General features: G+C 35.4%; 1 protein-coding gene across 1 annotated transcript in view; it reads right to left on the reverse strand.

The window, feature by feature from the left end:
- Nucleotides 1-4,272: 4,272 nt before the first annotated feature.
- The window catches only part of hfw (leucine-rich repeat domain-containing protein hfw), a 49,889-nt gene continuing 33,124 nt past the window's right edge, over nt 4,273-21,037 (reverse strand). Inside the window, exons 2-6 of the mRNA XM_083134812.1 lie at nt 17,488-17,679; nt 13,481-13,639; nt 12,319-12,435; nt 10,174-10,245; nt 4,273-5,180 (exon numbers count right to left, since the gene is read on the reverse strand). Coding sequence (XP_082990938.1) covers nt 4,971-5,180; nt 10,174-10,245; nt 12,319-12,435; nt 13,481-13,639; nt 17,488-17,679 — 750 coding nt within the window. The 3' untranslated portion in view covers nt 4,273-4,970. The remainder of the gene's footprint in view (nt 5,181-10,173; nt 10,246-12,318; nt 12,436-13,480; nt 13,640-17,487; nt 17,680-21,037) is intronic.

Below are 21,037 nucleotides of genomic sequence, written 5' to 3' on the forward strand. Positions count from 1 at the left end.
AGAACGCCCTTAGCATCCATGATTCTGAACTCCTTATGACGCGAGCCCGCGTTTTCCGAACAAGCCTTTACTTTTCGCCCTTGAGCGCATGCACCTTCACGTCTGATAACGAATCAATTGTTGTTCCTTGTAGACGAAGGATGATGCTTGTCAACCATGTGCTTCTTTTTAACGGTATTGCTTTGTACAATATTTTATAGCACAGGGAAACTTATATATTGAACGTCCCTAGTATTCTTGGAAACCGCAAGATCCCATGCATTCATAGCACCCTCTTGCAATCAATTATTGTGGAATTGGGAACATTTATAGGAAACTCCTTTTGATATTTGAATCTCAATTTTTTTTCTTCCGTAAAACATGGAAGTATACCTGCCATTCCTTAAGTAACCATTTCTTCCTTAATTTCTAATCCTTCAACTGAATCTCCTTCTGACACTGACCACACTGGTGTAGAACATTCTTAAGAGCTCGTCTCTTAAAACCCATTGCTTATAGACTTTCCTTTATTGAAGCTGATCTAACAATTTTAATTTTAACAAGTACTAGATTTTGTGTTCCAATAAATCTATTCACATTAAGCATACGCATCTGATTGATTATCCATCATTTTATATCACTAGTTTGCACAGAATTCTGTTTTCTGTAATCATAATATGCTAATAGTATACACCTCAGCTTTTTATTGCATTTTTGTTTTTCTATTGAAAACTACAAAATAGCCAGCCTCCATACAGTCTAAATAGATCAGAATAGAAATTAACTTTTTTTTGTTTTTGAAGAGTATGGCAGCTAAACAAATGTAGAAAACTTGTTTTATGTTTTTTAGTACCCTTGAACATTTTTGATACATCGCTTGAGTTGTTAGTGTTTTTTTAAGTTGTTATTTTGTATTTTTATACAAAAATGTTTGCTGATAGGATTGCTGTCTGTTTTAACATTTTTCGACATTTTAAAATGCATTTATGTTGGGTTGTCACTGGTATTTGTAACGCATTTGCATACTTGTGGACTTTGAAGTTGACTTAACTGTACAACTAGAAATGCTGTCAGTGTTTCTGGTTGGCTGTTGTTGTAGTTCAGTCATAGTGTGTAATGTGTACATTAAATGTTCAATGAGATTTTCTTTTCAGTCATTGTTAATGATTTCTTTCTCATCTAAAGCACAGGCACTTTGTTACATCAGGTCCATCATACTAAGTACTTTTTAAAGCACATGTGATGCTTTATTTTAATGAGAAATGCATGATTGTTTGGATTTGTACTAGGTAAAAAATATTTCAATCCTTGCTAGAAAAGCACTTTATATGTACATTCCAGTGTTTCTGTACACACTATACATAGCTCTGTTAAAAAATATATGTTTTTTTAGTACGAGCATTTGAGTTGTATACATACTCAATAGTATAGAAAATTGCATTAAAAAAGACTGACTCTAATGTTTCTGTTTGTTCTTTATATTCAACTTTGTGCATAAAAGATCAAGAGAACAGTGTAAACTTTGATGAGGATTATGTTGTTTCTCTTTTGAAACTAAAGCGTTGACATAATTTTTGTGTGTGATTATCCTGTTGTCTGTACAATGGAAAAGCGAGGATGAGAATAATTGCTATTCTATTTGTTACTTCTGAACCTGTAAGTTTAATAAACAGCTTTTTCACTATTAGTGACACACTAAAGTAGGTGGATGTAAAAATGAAACATGCTGGTTCTTTGTAAGTGTGGACTTTTTCATTTGTAAGTGATTATGTGTGCCAGGGAAAATGAACTGAGTGTTAACTGACTACAATGTATTTTTCTCCTCTATTTGTTGAACAACTATTTAAAAAATAATATATATATACATAAAAAATAAACTTCCCACATTTAGATTGCAATTCACACATGTAGACGGACGTTAAAGGATTGCAATTGTTTTTGTGAGCACTTACGAGGAAAAAAGTATTTCAATTAAGAAGTTGTGTTCTGCTTGTATTATAATTATCATTTATTTATAAAGGTAAATTTAAGAAACTTAAATAAATAAATAAATTGTTTACTTCAAGTGTTCTCTTTCTTAACCATAAATATAAGTGCCATTTTAGGGGGAGGTAAGTGGGTTGATATTTTATTAATCGGTAACTGTGTTCGAAGTGAGATAGAATGTGGGGGATACCTAGTTAAGAAAATGTTCATCAAGCATCTGTCCACCTAGGATAATTTGCATAAGCATCCCCCAACTATTCCTAAAGCAACCCTCAGTTAAGAATTTCCACTTTGAGCACTGATCTTTATGTATGTACTGTTATTTACAACTTAGATGTTCATAATTTACAAATATATATTTTTTAATATTAGCACTAAAAATTAATATAAAACTTACTAATAGGGATAACTGATAATATCAATGTAAAAGGAAATGGCAAATATTTAAGGTAGAACCTGAATGTGAACAGATTATTGATGGGGGCTATTTTAGAAAGAAATAACCTTGATATTCAGAAATTATTTTTTAGAAAAATAAACACACTTGCTTCTTATTGATTGATGAGAATAACAACAAATCCACCATTTGCTTCTCACACCATGTGTGCACAAATCACAACATATGCATAAAAAATAAAACCGCAACATTTTCGCAGCAGTGTCAAGGCAGAAGTCAGTGGAGTGGATAGTTTTGTTTTTTTATGTTTAAAGAAGCGAGAAGGTCTTGTAGAGGCAGAAGGACAACGACCACACAAGGTTGCCTGCCTCACTATAAATGGCTAGAAGAAATAAGCTACACCAGGGGTTACCAAAATTTTTTCATTTCATGGTGCCCAAGTCAGAATACAGGCCTACCTAACACTTGCAACACTCAGTATGGTTAGGTTGCTTGCCTTAAAAAATAAACACATTTCAAATTCAGAAACATTTTATATGTAAATAAGCACATTTTGGGAACAATCATATCATTGATTAATTTACAATTGAAAATTTTGGAACATTTCGCGGTGCCCCTGTAAAACAGCTGGGTGCACACTTTGGGAACCACTGAACTACACCAATGTCAGAAGAACTGAGTTCCAGCAACGTCTGGAAAAAATGTATAGTGACAATTTGAGGTAGTTTGTGAGCTTCCACATCCAGGACCCCTCCCCCTCTTGAAAATTAATGTTAACGTAAAATTATATATTTCATTTTAGTCACAGTAATTTATGTTAATTATTAGACTGTCATTGCAAGAACATGATAACTTCAAACTGGAGTGTTTTTTGAGAGGGCAACATAATTATTATATAAAGTTCGCCTCCTTCCTCCCCCCCTGGAGAAAATAACCTTCCTTGCCCCTCCATGGAAAAAATTTTACATTTTGACAAAGCTGGCAAGAATCTCTTATTTTATTTTTTTGTGTGTTGTTATTTGATTTGTTGACCATGAGTGGTACCGTATCATGCCGAAGGCCTAATAGCCGAATCATTTCATGAAAAGGGCCCGAGTATGAAAGAAGCTGGAAAGAGCTTCTTTCAACCAAATGCCACCTGCGATCTTCAGCGGATGTAAAAATCCGCTGATACGAATTCTTCCGGAATCGCAGGAAAGATACTGCAAACACAGCTTTAAGCTGAAAGCACTGTTATTGAGAGACGCAGTCTCTCAACGGCCGACGTTCGAATTTAGTTTCAATAGCTCGTGAGAATAGTTCTGCACACAGTCGGTATCTGAAATCTTATCGCGTGCACAATCTGTTCCTCGGAATTATACAAGTTGTTGAACTAAGAAAGTTATGGCGTGAATAGTTTTTGCCTCCGACTCACAGTCGGATTACCGAACGTTACAAAAGGAGTTACAGCGAGAAGTAGTATGCTATCGGAAAGGAGTTTTATTTCAGAAGAGTTCATCAGAGTTTCATCAACGAACCAGCGAGTTGATCGTCGAGATCTACAGGTAACGAACGTTCCTCTATCCTTGTCTTTCATTCTCTCACACCCCTGCCAGACCAGTCAATTGTAGTGAGTGTAGTTCTTATTTCACAGGGCTAGCCCCCTTGCTTGGTTAAGTGTAGACATAGCTCTTCAGAGCAATACCCCCCCTTACGATACACCTCTCGCAGCCAAATAACTTCGAATATCAGGCTTCACATAGCCTATCTACGATCTCTTAATCTGAAACAATAGGGTGTTTATAGAGTACAGGTAAGGACAAAATAATAACCCATAGAACAGCAGTATCAGCAGATAGCCACTATTCAGTGATTTTTCAGTCTCTTGTAGCACATATTGTTATGTAAATAATACATGTATATTTTATTTATCGTACAAGTTAATGTAGCATTTATTTATTCACACTGAAAATACATTCTTAGTTACAAAATTTGCATACTGTTCACTTCAGTATGCACTAGTTCAAAATTTACCTTGATGTTAGGGCTATAGTAAAAAAAAATGTATAATAAATAGGAGATCATGATTTGCTTCACTCGTACTTTGTCATGAAAAGCAACCTCTACACAATTTTTGACATTGAAGCTATATTATATATATAGGTGCACATAATTTGTCTGTAATGTGCTATCTTGTTTTCCTTTAATCATAAATACATTTTGACAGTTATTTTTTTACCGCAGGATTAAGAGTGGGATATTGTAGATAATCCCCTTTTATGGATTGATGGTTGGCTTATCCCAGCAAATCTCTTGCTGCTTTTGCAAATCCAACATGCCATGCACAATGTACTGGTTGAAATTGAAACACTATGCAAATTCAGTTTTCCAATATGTAAATATGCATATGCTTATGGCGGGGGGAAAAAGTCAACATGGGATACAGGTACTTACAGTACTTATCAGCAAAGCTGAAAAAGGGGGGGGGGGGCATATGGGAAACAGCAAATATAATCAGTTTTTAAAGTGCCATGTCACACGTTGAACTAACGAAAGCATTAGTTTAGATAGTTCCAGTTCTGTTGTTAATTTCAACTGTTTTCCTGAGTGCTTCGTCATTGTTCCTGTGTCATGTCTCGAAAACACAGTCGCAAGGTAGTTTTGGTATTCTTGAAGCTGGCCATGGCAAGTAACCTGAAGACTTGAACACCCAGTAGTCGTAGGACACTTTAATAATGAGGAGCAGGAGCAAGCCAGCTTCAGCTCCGATAATGTAGTAGATGTAATCTGTCCACACTACATACCCAGTGCACACTGTGTTTGGGTCCAGCTCGATGACCTGAATTGAAAAAGAGAACCATGTTATTGTATGGAAAAGTTGTATGAAACTCTTGACACAAATGCACAGATTATGATGCTGAATAGCCGCAACAAATTACAAATGTTTAAAATCACTCTACCTCATTGTGACATCACATGAAAATTGAAAGTTGTAAACTTAGGTATTTGCACAACCAGACACACAAGGGGTGTTCAAGTCGAACAGGGATTTTTGATTTTTCAGAATAGCAGAACACATTGGTACGTATAGAAGAGACTTAATTCTCGATGTAATCCACTTCTACATTAATATTCTTATCCCAGTGTTTCTCTAGAGCTTGGATACCTGCAGCATAGAAATATTTTGCAGTACTCTGGACCCATGATCTGACTGAATGCTTTACCTCTTCTTCACTGCTGAAATGCTGGTTTACATTTTTGGAAATCTGTGCATTTACTCACTAAATACTATATTCTTTTACAGTAAAAAAAGGTATAAAAAACTTACGTGAGTGAGTATAATAGTTGCAGATGACGTTTCGCGAAGCTACGCTCCGCTTCTTCAGGTCTCTTTTCAGTACATAAAATACTTCGTCATATATGTAAAAAATCCAGGATTAGGTAAAAGAATGGTGTGCCCATATTACCATACAGATGACATGAGTCATTCATTCTGTATGGTAATATGGGCACACCGTTCTTTTAGAATTATCTCTTAGCCTCATGGCATTTTTATCTTCATGTAATTTTAAATTCCATATCCAAACACCCTCTTTTACCTAATCCTGGATTTTTTACATATATGACGAAGTATTTTATGTACTGAAAAGAGACCTGAAGAAGCGGAGCGTAGCTTCGCAAAACGACGTCTGCAACTATTATACTCACTCACGTAAGTTTTTTATACCTTTTCTTTTACTGTAAAAACTAATTTTAGGGTCCAAACAGGTGAAAATCACTTGGAGCAAGGTCTGGGATGTAAAGGAGCCATGTCGGGAACTACCAGCTGAGTTCCTGTAGTGTGTAAATTGTATCTGCAGTATGCTAGCATACAGTGTCTTGAAGATGCCTTTAGTGATCAAACCAGACCATTTTTGTCTTGTGAACGTAATGCCCATCTTTGAGAACCTGGCAGTAGTAAAGACTGTTGTTCGTTATGCCACTGGGTAGAAAATCCACATGAATTATGTCACTTGTGTTCCCAAAAATACTGATCATGACAGTCTGCTGTCCAATTGCTCGAAACTTTTTGGGAGGTGGAGAGTCTGGTCACTTCCACTGGTTTGATCCACATTTCGCTGAAATGATGCACCCACATTTCATCACAAGTGACGATTGGATTGCGAAAAGACTGGCCCCCTCTGTCAAAACATTCTGTACACTTGTTGCAGATTTGCAGTCTTCTGTACTGGCACCTGTCTCAGTACCCATGTTCCCTAACTTTCCAGAACAGTTGACATTGTTGAATTATTGTGTTCCAAGTTCCCACAGAAATGTGCATCTATTTATGTTGGCAACATGTTGTTGATTTTCAATGATCAGGTGTTCCACTCACTGAATGCTCATGGGAACAATTGCAGTGGGCTTTGAGCCACTTTGACTGACTTCAAAATTGAATTGCAGTTTGACTGAGTTCGCCATTCAAAATTTAATTGCAGCTGAGTCCATTACCATACTGTCCTTGAAGTATTCTGTGAATTTCACTTTGTTATATGCCTTCATTAAGAAAAAAAAAATCATCAACATACTGTTGCATGTTTGACATCACAGGTTTGACTACAATCTTGTTTAACAAGTGGCTTGCATTGCCTGCGACGTTAGCGCCCTATGCAGTAATAGTAGGCACTTGCCTTATTAAGTAAAGTATTTTATCTATGTCTGGCAGTGTTCCATTATTCTGAGAAATTCAGAGTCCCAGTTTGTCTTGAACGACCCTCGTACATTGGACACAGAAATAAGACACACAGACTATGTTTGAGAAAGTAGATTTTCTTTGATTTTTACTGAGACTTAGAGATGAATTTTAACATTTTCACTTTCTTGTATGTTCACATAACCACCGGAACCTACAATTTGAAGCAAGACATCACTGATGGAATCTTGTATCATGGTCAGGCAGGTTTTTTTTTTCATTTTTAGATTTCCTTCTCTTTTTTTGCTTTCTTCAATTTATTCCAACCATTTTCCATGCTTTAATTCCTTGGATTCATTGAGAAGAATTCACAAGCGGATCTGGAACATTGGACGAAGTAAAGGACAACTACTTGTAAGTACAAAAACATTTTTCACCTTTTTATAAAATTTAAAACTTTCAAGTGTATTATGTTAAACATTAAGTTAGATCAGTATTACCACTGGCCTGGAGAAGTTGGGGAAAAATCAAGCTTGTTCTTATACTTTCAAGGATTTGAGAAAATCTATTTTTTTCCAGTTTATTTTGAAGAATGTTGAATAAATTGTAGTCTTAAATAGAAAATGCAGTGGGAGTGGGTTAGTACAGCAGAAAATTTGTCTTGCCAAAATGAATGAGAATGCTAGGCATATCTAGGGTGACCAGACACATACATGTAAAAAAGAGGACAGAGCATGGTGAAAAAGGAGGACAAAGTCATAAAAAAATAGGACACCGCAAAAAAATGGAAACTCATTTGCCATTACTCATAATTACGGACATGAAGTTTTAGTTTTAATTTCAACTAAATTTCGATGTTATTTTTTACTGCAATTTGGTGTTATTTTTCGCGGTTTAGGGCAAAATGCGGTATTAATTTAAAATTGGTTATTTTTACATGCATATTTACTGTTCCTTCTATGATTAAGATTTTCACATTGCTTTAGTTCTGGTAAATTGAGGCAAATTTTAGTTTTAATGACAAAAATAAATAAATGTAAGGCTTACCTTTGTTAGGAATTATCAAATTTCTTCCATTTGGAAAACTATTTCATCTCATCAGCCAGTAAATATGAAATGTTTATTGAATGATATCACCCAAATCTTTGAAAATAGTCATTGTCATACATATAACTTTCTCCAACAATACCAGGAAAATCCCTCTGGGACCTCAAATTAGGCATTGTGTGTAAGCACACTCGCATACACAACCTCTCCCCCTCCCCCCGAAACACAAAAGGTGCTTCTCCCTGAAAATTTTCCCATTCCTAATCAATTTCCCTTGTGGGAAGACCCCCTCTCTCCCGCCCCGAGCAAATTCTATTTCAGGAAGAGGTTAAATAGCCTACTGTCAGTCATATCTGCGCCAAACTGCAATAATGAAGGATGAAAATTTTGATTTAATCTAACCAGCTAGACTAGAAACGACAGATGAAATAGCACTTCAGGTAGTACTTTTTGAACAAAAGTGTTATCCCTATTGCATATTTCACGACGTTTTTTCGTGTTAAAGTGCCAATTCGGTGTTATTCTGAAAAATGGCATAATTCGAGTTATTTCGCGATTCCGAAACACCGAAAACTTGCCTCCTTAATTTACCCAAATCTATTTTAGACAATTTATTGTGTTTTTTTCAAGTATTCGGTCTTATCGTTAAAACTAAAACTTCACGTCCCTACTCATAATTTAATCAATATAAATCTGATGATTTTTAAATAATTTCCTATTACCTTTAAGCAACGAAAGCAATCTCCTAATCGTATTATTTAGCACAGGACAATCATAATTAAGAATATCTATACTTTGAAGCACAGACTTTTACTATTTTTACAATTCTTGGATACTAGAATGCAATATCACCATAAGTGAATGCAAATGTGACAAGTAAGCTTTCCTTTAACTTATTTTCAAAAAGAGATCTTAAATATAAGGTAGTTTAGATTGTGTCAGGAAATATGATTTTAATGTCACGAACATTTTTGCACTCTTTCAACAGGAGGGGAAAGTGACAGCCACCTTACACTTTACCTCATATTCGTTTCTTCCATCCTCTAAAAGCTGGATATTTTTTTGCAAGATCATTGATGAATTTACACTTTCGCTTCGTTATTTCATAAAAGTAAATATGACTTAATAATCAAAATTCTCACTACGCATTTCTATATCGCGTATACTTGACTCTAAAATGAACTGGCCGACCTCTGCGGCGGAGTGGTTAGCACAACGCCAGAGGTTCCGGGTTCGAATCCAAGCCTGGGCATGGGTGTTCTCTGTGAGTGTCCCTTCATCAAATCATCGCTCATCCTTATCTTCGCGATTAGCAAAAGTGGCAGAAAAGGGAATTAAAATAAACCATATCAGTCAATCAAAAATGAACTGCTCAAATTACATGTGTTTCACAAGTCTCACATTGCGAAGCAATGAGTTACAATAATACATACTAATGACTAGGGGTGTGCGGGACTGAACATTTTTTGGTCAGGACGGGGAATTTTTTTAAATCCCGACGTTCGGGATGGGTAAAGTCCGCAATTTCCCGATAAATTTTCAGGAAAAAATTCCCGACGCTGTAGAAATCGTGAATTTGACGTCATTTCTCTTTCTTTCGATTTCTGAAATAAAAGCTAACAATTTCAGCAAAGTGTCAAGACACTTATAATGCAGAAAACATCAAGAATTAACCACTTTTAAAACGACCATTTGGAAGTTCCGAACTGCTCGGGATCTCGAAATGTCTGGAAATCATTTCCTGAAGTCGGGATCGGGACGGTAATTTTTTTAACAGACTTTTCTGGATCCTGCACACCCCTATACTAATGACTCAGTCGGGAATGTGATCATGTTCAGCTCCCAGATGCTAGGTGAGCATTGCTCTCATATTTAACACGTCCCAAGTGATATGAATATCATTATGTGTGGAATCATTCTCTATGCAGAACATTTGCTACGGTCGATGCTATACTCTTTCTAAAAAAGGAGGACATTTACCGATTTCTAAAAAATCCGCACGGATGCCGGACAGACACCTAAAAAGGAGGACATGTCTGGATAAAAGAGGACATCTGGTCACCCTAGGCATATCTGTATTTTTTTCAAAAAATATATTTACTAAATCACTTACCGGTTCTTCTGTATCAACACAGAGTATTTCAGTGTGATTTTTCAGGTACTCTCGATATTTGTTGATCCATGGCTGCAAATTTGAAAAAAAAAAAAAAAACATTTCAAAGAGATTTTCATTTACAGAGAATACAACAAAATTAATGTACATAAGGAAGAGGCACCAATATAAATGGAAATTTCGTCAGTACAAAAGAAGAAGAATTGAACAACTTCATTGCAGTTCGTGCCATTCTTTCTCAACGGATACAACCCTACATTCTTAGTCGAGATAGGCATAAAGTCCTCTTGTTCTCTTTATTGTACCTAATAGTTATAAGGAAACTTTCACACTGAAGTGCCAAGCAACATATTGCCTGACATCCAAGTGACGTCGTCACTTCAAAATGAACATTAAGGAACAACTGAAACAATTTGCAGTAATCATTATTTTCCCACAATTGACGCTTGTGCGCAGCAGATGCATCTGGTGTGAAATCTCCCTAAGAATCTTGTGAGATTTTCCTACAAGGTCTCTCCATATATACCTTTAGTTAATTATTCTGTTAATTCAAGTCTAATTAATATTGCATATGGAACTCGGGTTGTTCCATTCCATACTAGCTGTTCATTACAGATAAGAATATCTATGTACGTGGGTCAGTCAAAAAGTTAGTTGCACTAGCATGAAAGAAATAGCATACCGAATATGGAGGACAGTTCTTGTATTTACATGAGATTTCACTACCAAAACTACAAGGGTTGATCAAATGAAAAGGTACGAAACGTCGTAACAACGGAATCGTTTATATAATACCGATGCCGCGATGGGAGAATGTAGCATGATATGTAGGGGTGCGATTGGAGTCGCCACGCAGCATCGGAGCATGCAGGGGAATGCGCAGGAGAGAGCAGAGACTCCGATACAGAGCGCTGTCCAAGTGACGTGGCAGTGCATGTTCGGACAGGATGGCGTTAACATTGGCAAATTCGACTGTTGAGGAGCAGCGAGGCGTTATCCGTTTTCTGACAGCGGAAGGTGTTAAACCAGCCGATATTCATCGCCGGATGGTGAACGTTTACGGGGAAGACGAACGACCGGGGCTGCCCACGGAGGGTGTGGTTCTGCTCCATGATAATGCACGTCCACACGTCTCCAGGGTCACACACGCGGAACTGGCCAGGTTCAAGTGGGAGCAGCTAGACCATCCGCCCTACAGTCTGGACTTATCCCCCTGTGACTTCCATGTGTTTGGTCCCCTGAAAAAGCATCTCAAAGGAAAGCGCTTCACCTAGGACGATGAACTCAAGGATGCTGTGAAGGACTGGGTCGCGTCACAGCCAAAGGAATTCTGGGAAAAAGGAATCATTCGGCTCGTTCATCAATGGGATCAATGTGCTCAGGCCTATGGAGGATACTTTGACTAAAGTATTCATTTACACCGACAGTATCGTTTTGTACCTTTTCATTTGATCAACCCTTGTACATTTCTACATAATCACAAAATCTGTTGAAATATTTGTCATAGCGTGACAAGAGTTTGTCTATACCTTGAAAGAGGAATTCCCATCCAACTTTTGATAATTCTTGCATTGTAGATTTAACTTCCTCATCAGAATGAGGAGGAAGTTCTTCTTTCGTAATCGTTACTCAATCTTTTTAAGGGAACTGTTCCCAGCCACGTTTGTTAAAATGACTTTTCTGACAAAATGTTATGGGCAAGTGCAACTTATTTTTTGACTAACCCTTGTACAATGAAGTGGCCATGTTTGTAGTTAGGTTATTCTTATGGTGAGCTTTGATAGTCTGAGTCAAAAAACTTTTGCATATATTTAAACATATAGTTTCAAACTGGAGCCTCTCCGATGGGGTAGTGGCAATACCATCACCTTGTAAGCAAAGGGTCCTGGGTTCAATACCTGGTAGAGGCACATAGTGGTTCAGATCCCACTTTAAACTATATGTGCAGTCCCGATTAGCCTTACTGTGCATACAGTGGACTTAAAGCACAAACTCAATCTATCAATCAAATCAACATATAGTTAAAACTATTTGTTCTCATCATAGAATAAAATCTGGCTACATGTCATCAAAACCATAATTGGAATAAAATGTTGCTCATTACAGTTTCTAACATGGGAGATTGAAAGGAAAAGAAAACCTTACCTTTGTTACATGGACAGCATCACAGTCACATTTCAAATGGTTCCAGCCCAATAGGACAGATTGCACATGCTTTTCCTTGTCAAATACTTTGGTCAGAATGTGGCGGAATGTGTGTAGCTGTGAAATAGAGAGAGAGAGATACAATCAGATCCCATGTAACTTGTTTTTAACTCAAATTTAATTTTTAAAAAATACAAATGTTCATTTTACACAGTTGAAACTAATTACAGATTCCTACTATTTATGCTAGGCACCCTCCTAACAGCCAGATCTTAGCACAATATAATTGTATCGAAACATTTTGGAGGACTCAAACGTTATATTTTCTCCCTCCAAGTGTAACAGGAACGATGTGATTCTCAATAACTGTATCTTGTTTTTTTGTTATTTTTTGCTACATATTCTTAATAAAAAAAGATAAATTACATGTAAATATGAAATAATTAACTTTCAGGTATTTGTCCATGGCTTAATCTCACAAATTTGTATTTTTTTCATTCAGCTACAATGTCAGTCTAAAAATTTTGGAATTCTGAACTGATGACAAATTCATTGTGAATAATATATGAAGGGCCAGGGGGAAAAACGATGAATGTTCATTCGAGACGATTTGCCAGGAAATGAAAAACAAAGTATTTCTTTTCATAAGTACGTTAATATATGCCAAAATAATAATGCATTTTTCAGGCACTTCTAATCGTTTCCCAACCAAGGCCGTTCTCATTCTTATAGTGCAGCTTCTGAACTATCAGATGGCGTTGCGATCTCAAAATGGGCGAAAAATCGACATTCATCGTTTTTCCCCCTGGCCCTTCATATGCTATGCTTCTATGATGTATGATGTTGCATGATTTTGGTAGTTTGGTAAAATGTCAAGGCTTCATTTAAGGGAGTTTTTTTTTAATTTTAATGATTAGGTACTGTGGGTCATTTAGAAAGGGCAAGTGTAATATTAATGCAGTTAATTCACTCTTTAGAATAAAACTTTTGGGTTGCATAGGAAATCCATTTAATGTTACTGACTAATATAGAGTAATGGACTTGTGATTTTTCAGTACCTATCCAGTTTTTTTCCTCCAGATAAAAACTACGGCACTTAACAGTACACATCAAACTAATGGATTTGAAATTGAAGTTTTGAGATGTATAGTTAGTTACTAACCGTCTTGATATTGTTGTATTTTAAACTGAGTCTGTTAAACCGCTTAATGAAAACTGATCCCTCAAGTGGCTGTATGGAAGAAATGTTGTTATAGTCGCCCACAAATTCCAGAACTCCCCTGTATGCTGGATTCGTTGCCAAAGGTGATAGGTCACTAATCTGAAAAAATAAAATTATAATTATTAGATATGGATTTATTTACAGCAATGAAAAGGCCATATATAAACACTGATTATGGAAACGGAATGATGTCCCTGCTGAAAATTCTGTCTACTGTTTTCAGTAGATCAATAGGCATTTTGAAACACCTGTTGTGTTCAGATTTTCAAATAGATACAAATAAAAAATGTTAATCAGGAGGAATGGAAAGTTATATTTACAGCCACCATGTTAAACCAAACACACTTCATGCCAAATTAAATATAATGTTGAAGAGAACATTTTCAGTTGTAGTGTGTCTACTGTACATGTACTGTAGCTGTACATTACATCTATGAAAGATGTTCAGTAGAAAACCATTGGGTTTCAGAAGATTTTTTGAGAACACAGTAGGGTACAATGGATAACAGTAGAATTTCCAGCAGGGGCTTGGCTTGATTTTAGGGTATGTACAGAAATCACTGAAATAGGTAGGGAATTCAAATTAGGATCTACATGGATAAAATATGCAACAATATCCATAACTGTTAAGGTATTTTTATATTTATTGGTACTCAATTGTATTTACTCGTACTTCACATTATTCACTTAATGCTTCAGCAAACACTCGTATTGTCTGTATCTTGCCTGTGGCCAGTTTAAGGCATTTGCACCGTCAAGAAAAGAAAAGAAGTATTAATTTCCTATTAGCATGGAACAAGAAGACAAAATATTTTCTATATCTGGAAAATATATTTCGGTATTTCCATTCCCAGAACAAAATTAACATTTGCCACATTTTTATCTATCCCCTGCAGCAGAAAGGATATTGAACACAAAGCAGTATAAAATTGCATTTTTTATCCTGTGTGTGCATGCATCAAATAAGATTTCGAAAACGATACTACACTGTGAATAATATTATGCCAGCAGATACACTGTCAGGGTGATGTCACGGATGTAACTGATTTCATTCAAAATATCACTGTACACACGTGTGTTGCTTACAGGGATGGCACTACAGGGGGCTAGGAGGGTTGAACCCCCCCAAGTCAGGCCTCAGCCCCCTAGATTTTTGTAGTACGGTAGATGCATTTCAACCGAAAACTTAAAAAGTAAAATTTCCATTTTCCATTATGGAACTTCCATTGGGGCAAGTACATTTTCTATTTCGGTTAGATCGCCATTACTTTATTACGATGTGTTCTGAAATCAATAGGCCACTGGTCATTTGATACTAAGTAATTTGCCAATCAGGAGTCTTCAAACTTGCTAAGAAATCATCTGCCTGCCTGGAAGATGGACGTATTCAGTGGCTGTGAGATTGTTCTTTGATTGTTGCTGGCAGCCTCTGTAAATCGTATCACTATATTTCGGAATAGGTCTAACAGGTGTGACAAATTATTTTTTATAAGTAGGATGACGTTCAAAGTCTAAAGAAGAGTTATGTTTCCCTTCTGTTTGTTAGTTCCTCATTGGCGTACCGACAATTGCATGAGAGTTAGAAATGTTCTCTCATTGGTTTCATTGTTGTATCTATTGTTAAGTAACTAATTCTCCAGCATTCTTAAACCCGAAGGTTTATGGCTGCAGCAACAAAAGCCTTCCTATCCTTATCTCTGCAAATATTCGAGAGGGAGAAATACGAAGTTAAAGAATGAAAGAGTACACAAACTACCTAATTCCTAAATGCTAAAACATTGGAAATATTAAAATTGGCCTCCCACCCCCATAGTGTAGCGATAGAATTGCTGCCTTCATATCAAGGGTCCCGAGTTCGATACCCAGTAGAGGCACATTGCACAGTGGTTCGGATCCCACTTTAAACTGTAGGTCCAGTCCCGATTAATCTATCTGTGCATAAAGTGGACTTCAAGAAACAATTCAATTCCACTAGAAGCTGTAGATCTTGTCCCGATTAGTCTCTGTGCATGAAATAGACCTTAATACAAATTCAATCAAGTAATCATTGAAATACGGTGCGAATATCAGCAGGCTTGGGTAATTTTCTTGCTCACAGTCCTAGTTCTACATGTTAATTTATTATAATTTGTGAGACTTGTAAATAAGTTCTGCAGTACCACCATAGTGGACAAATTTTATTCTGTGCAGAAGAATCAATCTTTGAAGCAAATCTAAAACTATTGATCCAATTCTGTGCAGTATTTATGCTCAATATATTCTAAAAAAAAAAATCTTCAGCAGTTATTTTCACTAATAAAAATGCCCAGTGCAATAGTTGCAACTATATTAATTGCTTTTATGTCAATGTATTTGTCTCCTAGTGGAAGTGAATTTGTAGAAAAATATTCTTGTTCCTTGTGAGTGGCACCTCCTAAGTGGACGGCATTTCGGCATCCTCCCCATTTTTAGCTCTTTCTGAATTTCAGTCGTTGAACAAGAAAAAGTAAGATATTTCATCATGGCAGAGAAAATGGCATCATTAACATACTTTCTATTCAAGGGTGGTTTGCTTATTTGATGCCTACTTTATTAAGTTAGTGCCACTTTTCTGATGCACGAAAAGCTACAATCTTTCGCCGCTCCCTACTGTTGTAATTTGAACAGTTTAGAGTTATGGCACACTGAGGCAGAAAGGAACTCAAAATAAAGACCCTTCAGCAACTGATTGCAATGGTTGAAATATTTAAAATTGCCTTTTACGAACTTTATAAGCTTTGTGTTATTGAAATGTGAACACACCCATCAACGGCTGCTTACGGCAAATCAAGTGTTGCCTTCGTAATTGAAATGGTAATGAGAGGTTGAATGCTATATCTATTCTGTCCTTTGAGAAAAATCTTTGGATTTAAAGAAGGTTGTAGCTGCTCATAAAAACAGACGTACCTTATTGTAGTTTCTTTCTGTGGTCATTTTCTTATTTAAACAAGAAAGTACTCACATTCTTTACATAGAAAGAGTGTTACGTGTAGTATTTATAAATATATCCAGCGAGTTGATAATTAGTGTATTTTTTATGGTGTATTTTGTTTACTGTTCATATGAACACTAGAAAATAAAAATACTATTCTATTCTATGAATAGTAAGTATGTGATACTATTCCTCTCGATAATGGCTTAGGAAAAGAAAACAATACAATTATTCCATTTTATTTGACACAAAAGATTCTTGCCTGTGGAACAAAATGCAACATAACATCTCGGTGATTTATCTGTGGATCTGACTGTAAAGTATGTCACTGGTAAAATAATACCGTAGTAAAGTATTATGTAATTACCTTTTATCCAATATTAGTTAACCCCCCGAGAATTTGTCTCCGGAAAATCTGTAGCCCCCCCCCACTTATTTTAGGCTGGGGCTGTCACTGGTTGCTTATTGTTTGTTTATAGCATTTATAGGATTTGTAAGAAAAATTCACGCTCCAGAGCACTGGCTAGTCTGTCCAGATTGTACTACCATAATAAATGCCAGTGAATCTGTTACTTGGTTGCATACATACAACATGCCATTTTTCGAGGATTTGTAACATCGAAAAGAGTCAAACATCAATGAGAAAAGTTGTTCGTCTTCATGTCTTCTGTAATGATGGAGTTATAAAAAATTAGCATGGCAAGAATATTTAATATACTGCTAAACACCACACAAAATTTCACATTTGGATTTTTTATTGTTGGTTGTCTGGGGCTGGTAGAGGGTGCAGCCTCTCCCTACCCCTTTGATGCTTTCAGTGCTTCTACAGGCTGTGAAAGTTTATCCTTGATGTAGGACGACACCCTATCTCCACCCCCAACTACATATGTTGTGCCTCCCTCCCATGAAGAAAAAACAGATTGTAGATCTACCTATGACAAGAGATACGTTCTCAGTACATTTAGTTCAATAATGCATTATCTGGAACTAAACTTACATTGTTGTGGGATACATCTAGGTATGCAGTGTTGTTTGGCATGGACAATGGAAGTTCCTTCAGTCCTTGTCTGGAACAATCGACTCTGGCAACGATCTGCCACCCTGTCGAGCTATTTTCTTGGTAATGGATTGAACCTCTCTCACATTTACACCAGAAGTCCTTTCCTTGTGGACACTGAATTTGAATCATCTGAAATTAATAATAATGGTAAATTAAGAGTCTCCTCATTATTATATTCTGGTTAGGGTCTCGTCAATTTAGCTAATGCATGGCTACATATAAGGGGAAGGTTAAACAGATCCAAACCCCTCCTATTGCCGTAGTAAACATTTTGCACTAATTGTGTAATCGAATGAACAACTCAAAATTGGTAAAAGCACTACATTGATTGAAAAGGTTTTGAAAGTTACATTATTATCACAAAGGTAATTTTACAAAAAAAAATGTAATTCTAACATGTTAAATGTGAAAATAATATTCTTAGTCAATGAAATTAACATTCATGTTTTATTGGTTATAATTTTAAATTGTTTATTAGTAATAAATAAATAGTAACTAGTAGTATCCGAACCCGCCAGTGGCTGTTGCTATTTAATATTCGCAATTTAATTTGCACGTACTTATAACTAATTTGCAGGGGTTTTAATTAATTCGCATGTACTTAGAATTCATTTGCAAGTACTTAGAGTACTTTACATTTATGTATTTGCATGTTTATAACTTTTTATGAATATGTAATTATTTATTTTATGAAAAATATGTATATAGAAGGTAATTAGAGGTACTAAACGCTATGCATATGGTTTTATATTCATTACTGCAAAGTATGTAAAGTATGAATCGCTAATAATTAATGTTTATAGTATTGAAAATAAGTTTTCTATGGTTTATGAACCGCTATGAACGGTGGTAATGGGTGTAGGTACAGGTCCAATAACGATTTGGGACGGTCCCGGTACTCGAACCCGAGATATGTAATATTATTAATTAGTACTATGTAATAATTGCATTATATTATGAAACACGGTGGTCTTACACGCTAGACAGAAGACGGTGAACTCCGCGCTCCGCGCTGAAGGTAGACGAGAAAGGAATTTGGGGAGTGTGCGTTCAAGGTCAAATGACGTCAGAACGCCAGGACAAAGAAGGAACCCGATTGACCAATCAGAGAACGCGTCGGTAGATTTTCAAAACCGGTTTTTTCCAAGGTCAACTAGTACGCAAGAACAGGGGAAAGATATGCAATGCTGTAGGGCAGGGGAGGGATTCAACCAGACAACAAAGGAAGTCTGGGAATACGCAGCAAGGCTCAAATCTCTGAAGCTATGCGTCGCTTGTAGAACCGGTTTCCGCCGCCAATTAATATTCCGCTCAGGTTTGCCTCCAAGGCACAAGACGCTTTAGCGCGTGTTTCAGGGTAGAGCGCTTGCATGTTAGAACAGGTTTCTGTCAAAGTAGCCCAAGATTACCGAGAACACAAGAAAAAAGGATTTTGGGATATCCAATTAGATTGGAGCGAGAACTTTAATTTGAACAAGGAGAACGAAGCGTAAGGGTTTTAATCTGTACTAGGAAGAAGGGAGAGCTATCAGGGACTGGGCCTACAGTTTTCACTATTTGCTTTTATCACAGGGTATCGAACCTAGGACCCTTTGATTATTGATTTATATAGTAAATTTATGTTACTGTGTGCTATTTAACATAATATTGAACTTATTTTTACCAAACTTTGACTTTATGTCAAATCATTTACAACTTTATGTTAATTTTTTATTAAATTTTGGACTAACAAAGACATTTTTTCAACTTTTTAACTTATTATTTTACAATTTTATGTTAATTTTTTACCAAAATAACACTATTTGTACTATTCAGGCAACACTTTTATTAAATTTTGGACTCTCAAAGACACACACACACACACACACACACACATACACACACACAGAGAGAGAGAGAGAGAGAGATTTTTCCAAGTTTACAGGATTATTCTCTAGTTTACTCAAATAACACTATTTGTACTATTCAGGCAACATTTTTTTATTAATTTTGGATTCACAAAGACATTTTTTTCAACTTTTAACTTATTATTTTACAACTTTATGTTAATTTTTTTACCAAAATAACACTATTTGTACTATTCAGGCAACATTTTGTTATTAAATTTTGGACTCACAAAGACATTTTTTGGACTAACAAAGATATTTTTACAACTTTTTAACTTATTATTTTACAATTTTATGTTAATTTTTTACCAAAATAACACTATTTGTACTATTCAGGCAACACTTTTATTAAATTTTGGACTCACAAAGACATTTTTTTCAACTTTTAACTTATTATTGTACAACTTTAAGTTAATTTTTTACCAAAATAACACTATTTGTACTATTCAAGCAACATTTTTTATTAAATTTTGGACTCACAAAGACATTTTTTCAACTTTTAACTTATTATTTTACAACTTTATATTAATTTTTTACCAAAATAACACTATTTGTACTAATCAGGCAACATTTTTTATTAAATTTTGGATTCACAAAGACATTTTTTCAACTTTTAACTTATTATTTTACAACTTTATGTTAATTATTACCAAAATAACACAATTCAATCTGTTCAGGAAAGACTTTTAGTTACATTTTCGACACACAAAGTGTGTGTTCTCAACTTCTATCTGTTTATTTCACAAGTTTAGACTTATTATTACCAAATAACACAATTCTATCTGTTCAGGAAAGACTTTTAGTTACATTTTCGACACACAAAGTGTGTGTTCTCAACTTCTATCTGTTTATTTCACAAGTTTAGGCTTATTATTACCAAAATAACACAATTCTATCTGTTCAGGAAAGACTTTTAGTTACATTTTCGACACACAAAGTGTGTGTTCTCAATTTCTATCTGTTTATTTCACAAGTTTAGGCTTATTATTACTCAAATAACACAATTCTATCTGTTCAGGAAAGATTTTTAGTTACATTTTCGACACACAAAGTGTGTGTTCTCAACTTTTATTTGTTTATTTCACAAGTTTAGCCTAATATTTACTCAAATGACACTATTTATATTATTCAGGCACCATTTTTATTACATTTTGAACTCTCAAAGACACACACACACACACACACACACACATACACACACAGAGAGAGAAGTAGAGAGAGAGAGAGAGAGAGAGAGAGAGAGAGAGAGAGATTTTTTCCAAGTTTACAGGATTATTCTCTAGTTTACTCAAATAACACAATTTAGATGTGTTTTGAATTATATTTTGGATGCAAAAGTATGTTTTGACAAGTTCTACCCTTTTATTTTACAAGTTTAGGCTTATTATTACTCAAATAACACAATTTAATCCAGTCAGGAAGGATTTGTTATTATATTTTGGATGCACAAAGAGAAGTTTTCAACTTTTTTATTGATTTTTTGCAGGGTATGTATTAATTTTTATTTATTTTGTTTTGTATCATATATACATTTACAAATTTTTAACTTAGAGTTTAGTATTTATTTAAATCTTTTCAAAAACACTAAAAAAAAAGTACTT

Source organism: Lepisma saccharinum, chromosome 14 (assembly GCF_977018435.1).
Source record: "Lepisma saccharinum chromosome 14, izLepSacc3.1, whole genome shotgun sequence".
Classification (NCBI taxonomy): domain Eukaryota; kingdom Metazoa; phylum Arthropoda; class Insecta; order Zygentoma; family Lepismatidae; genus Lepisma; species Lepisma saccharinum.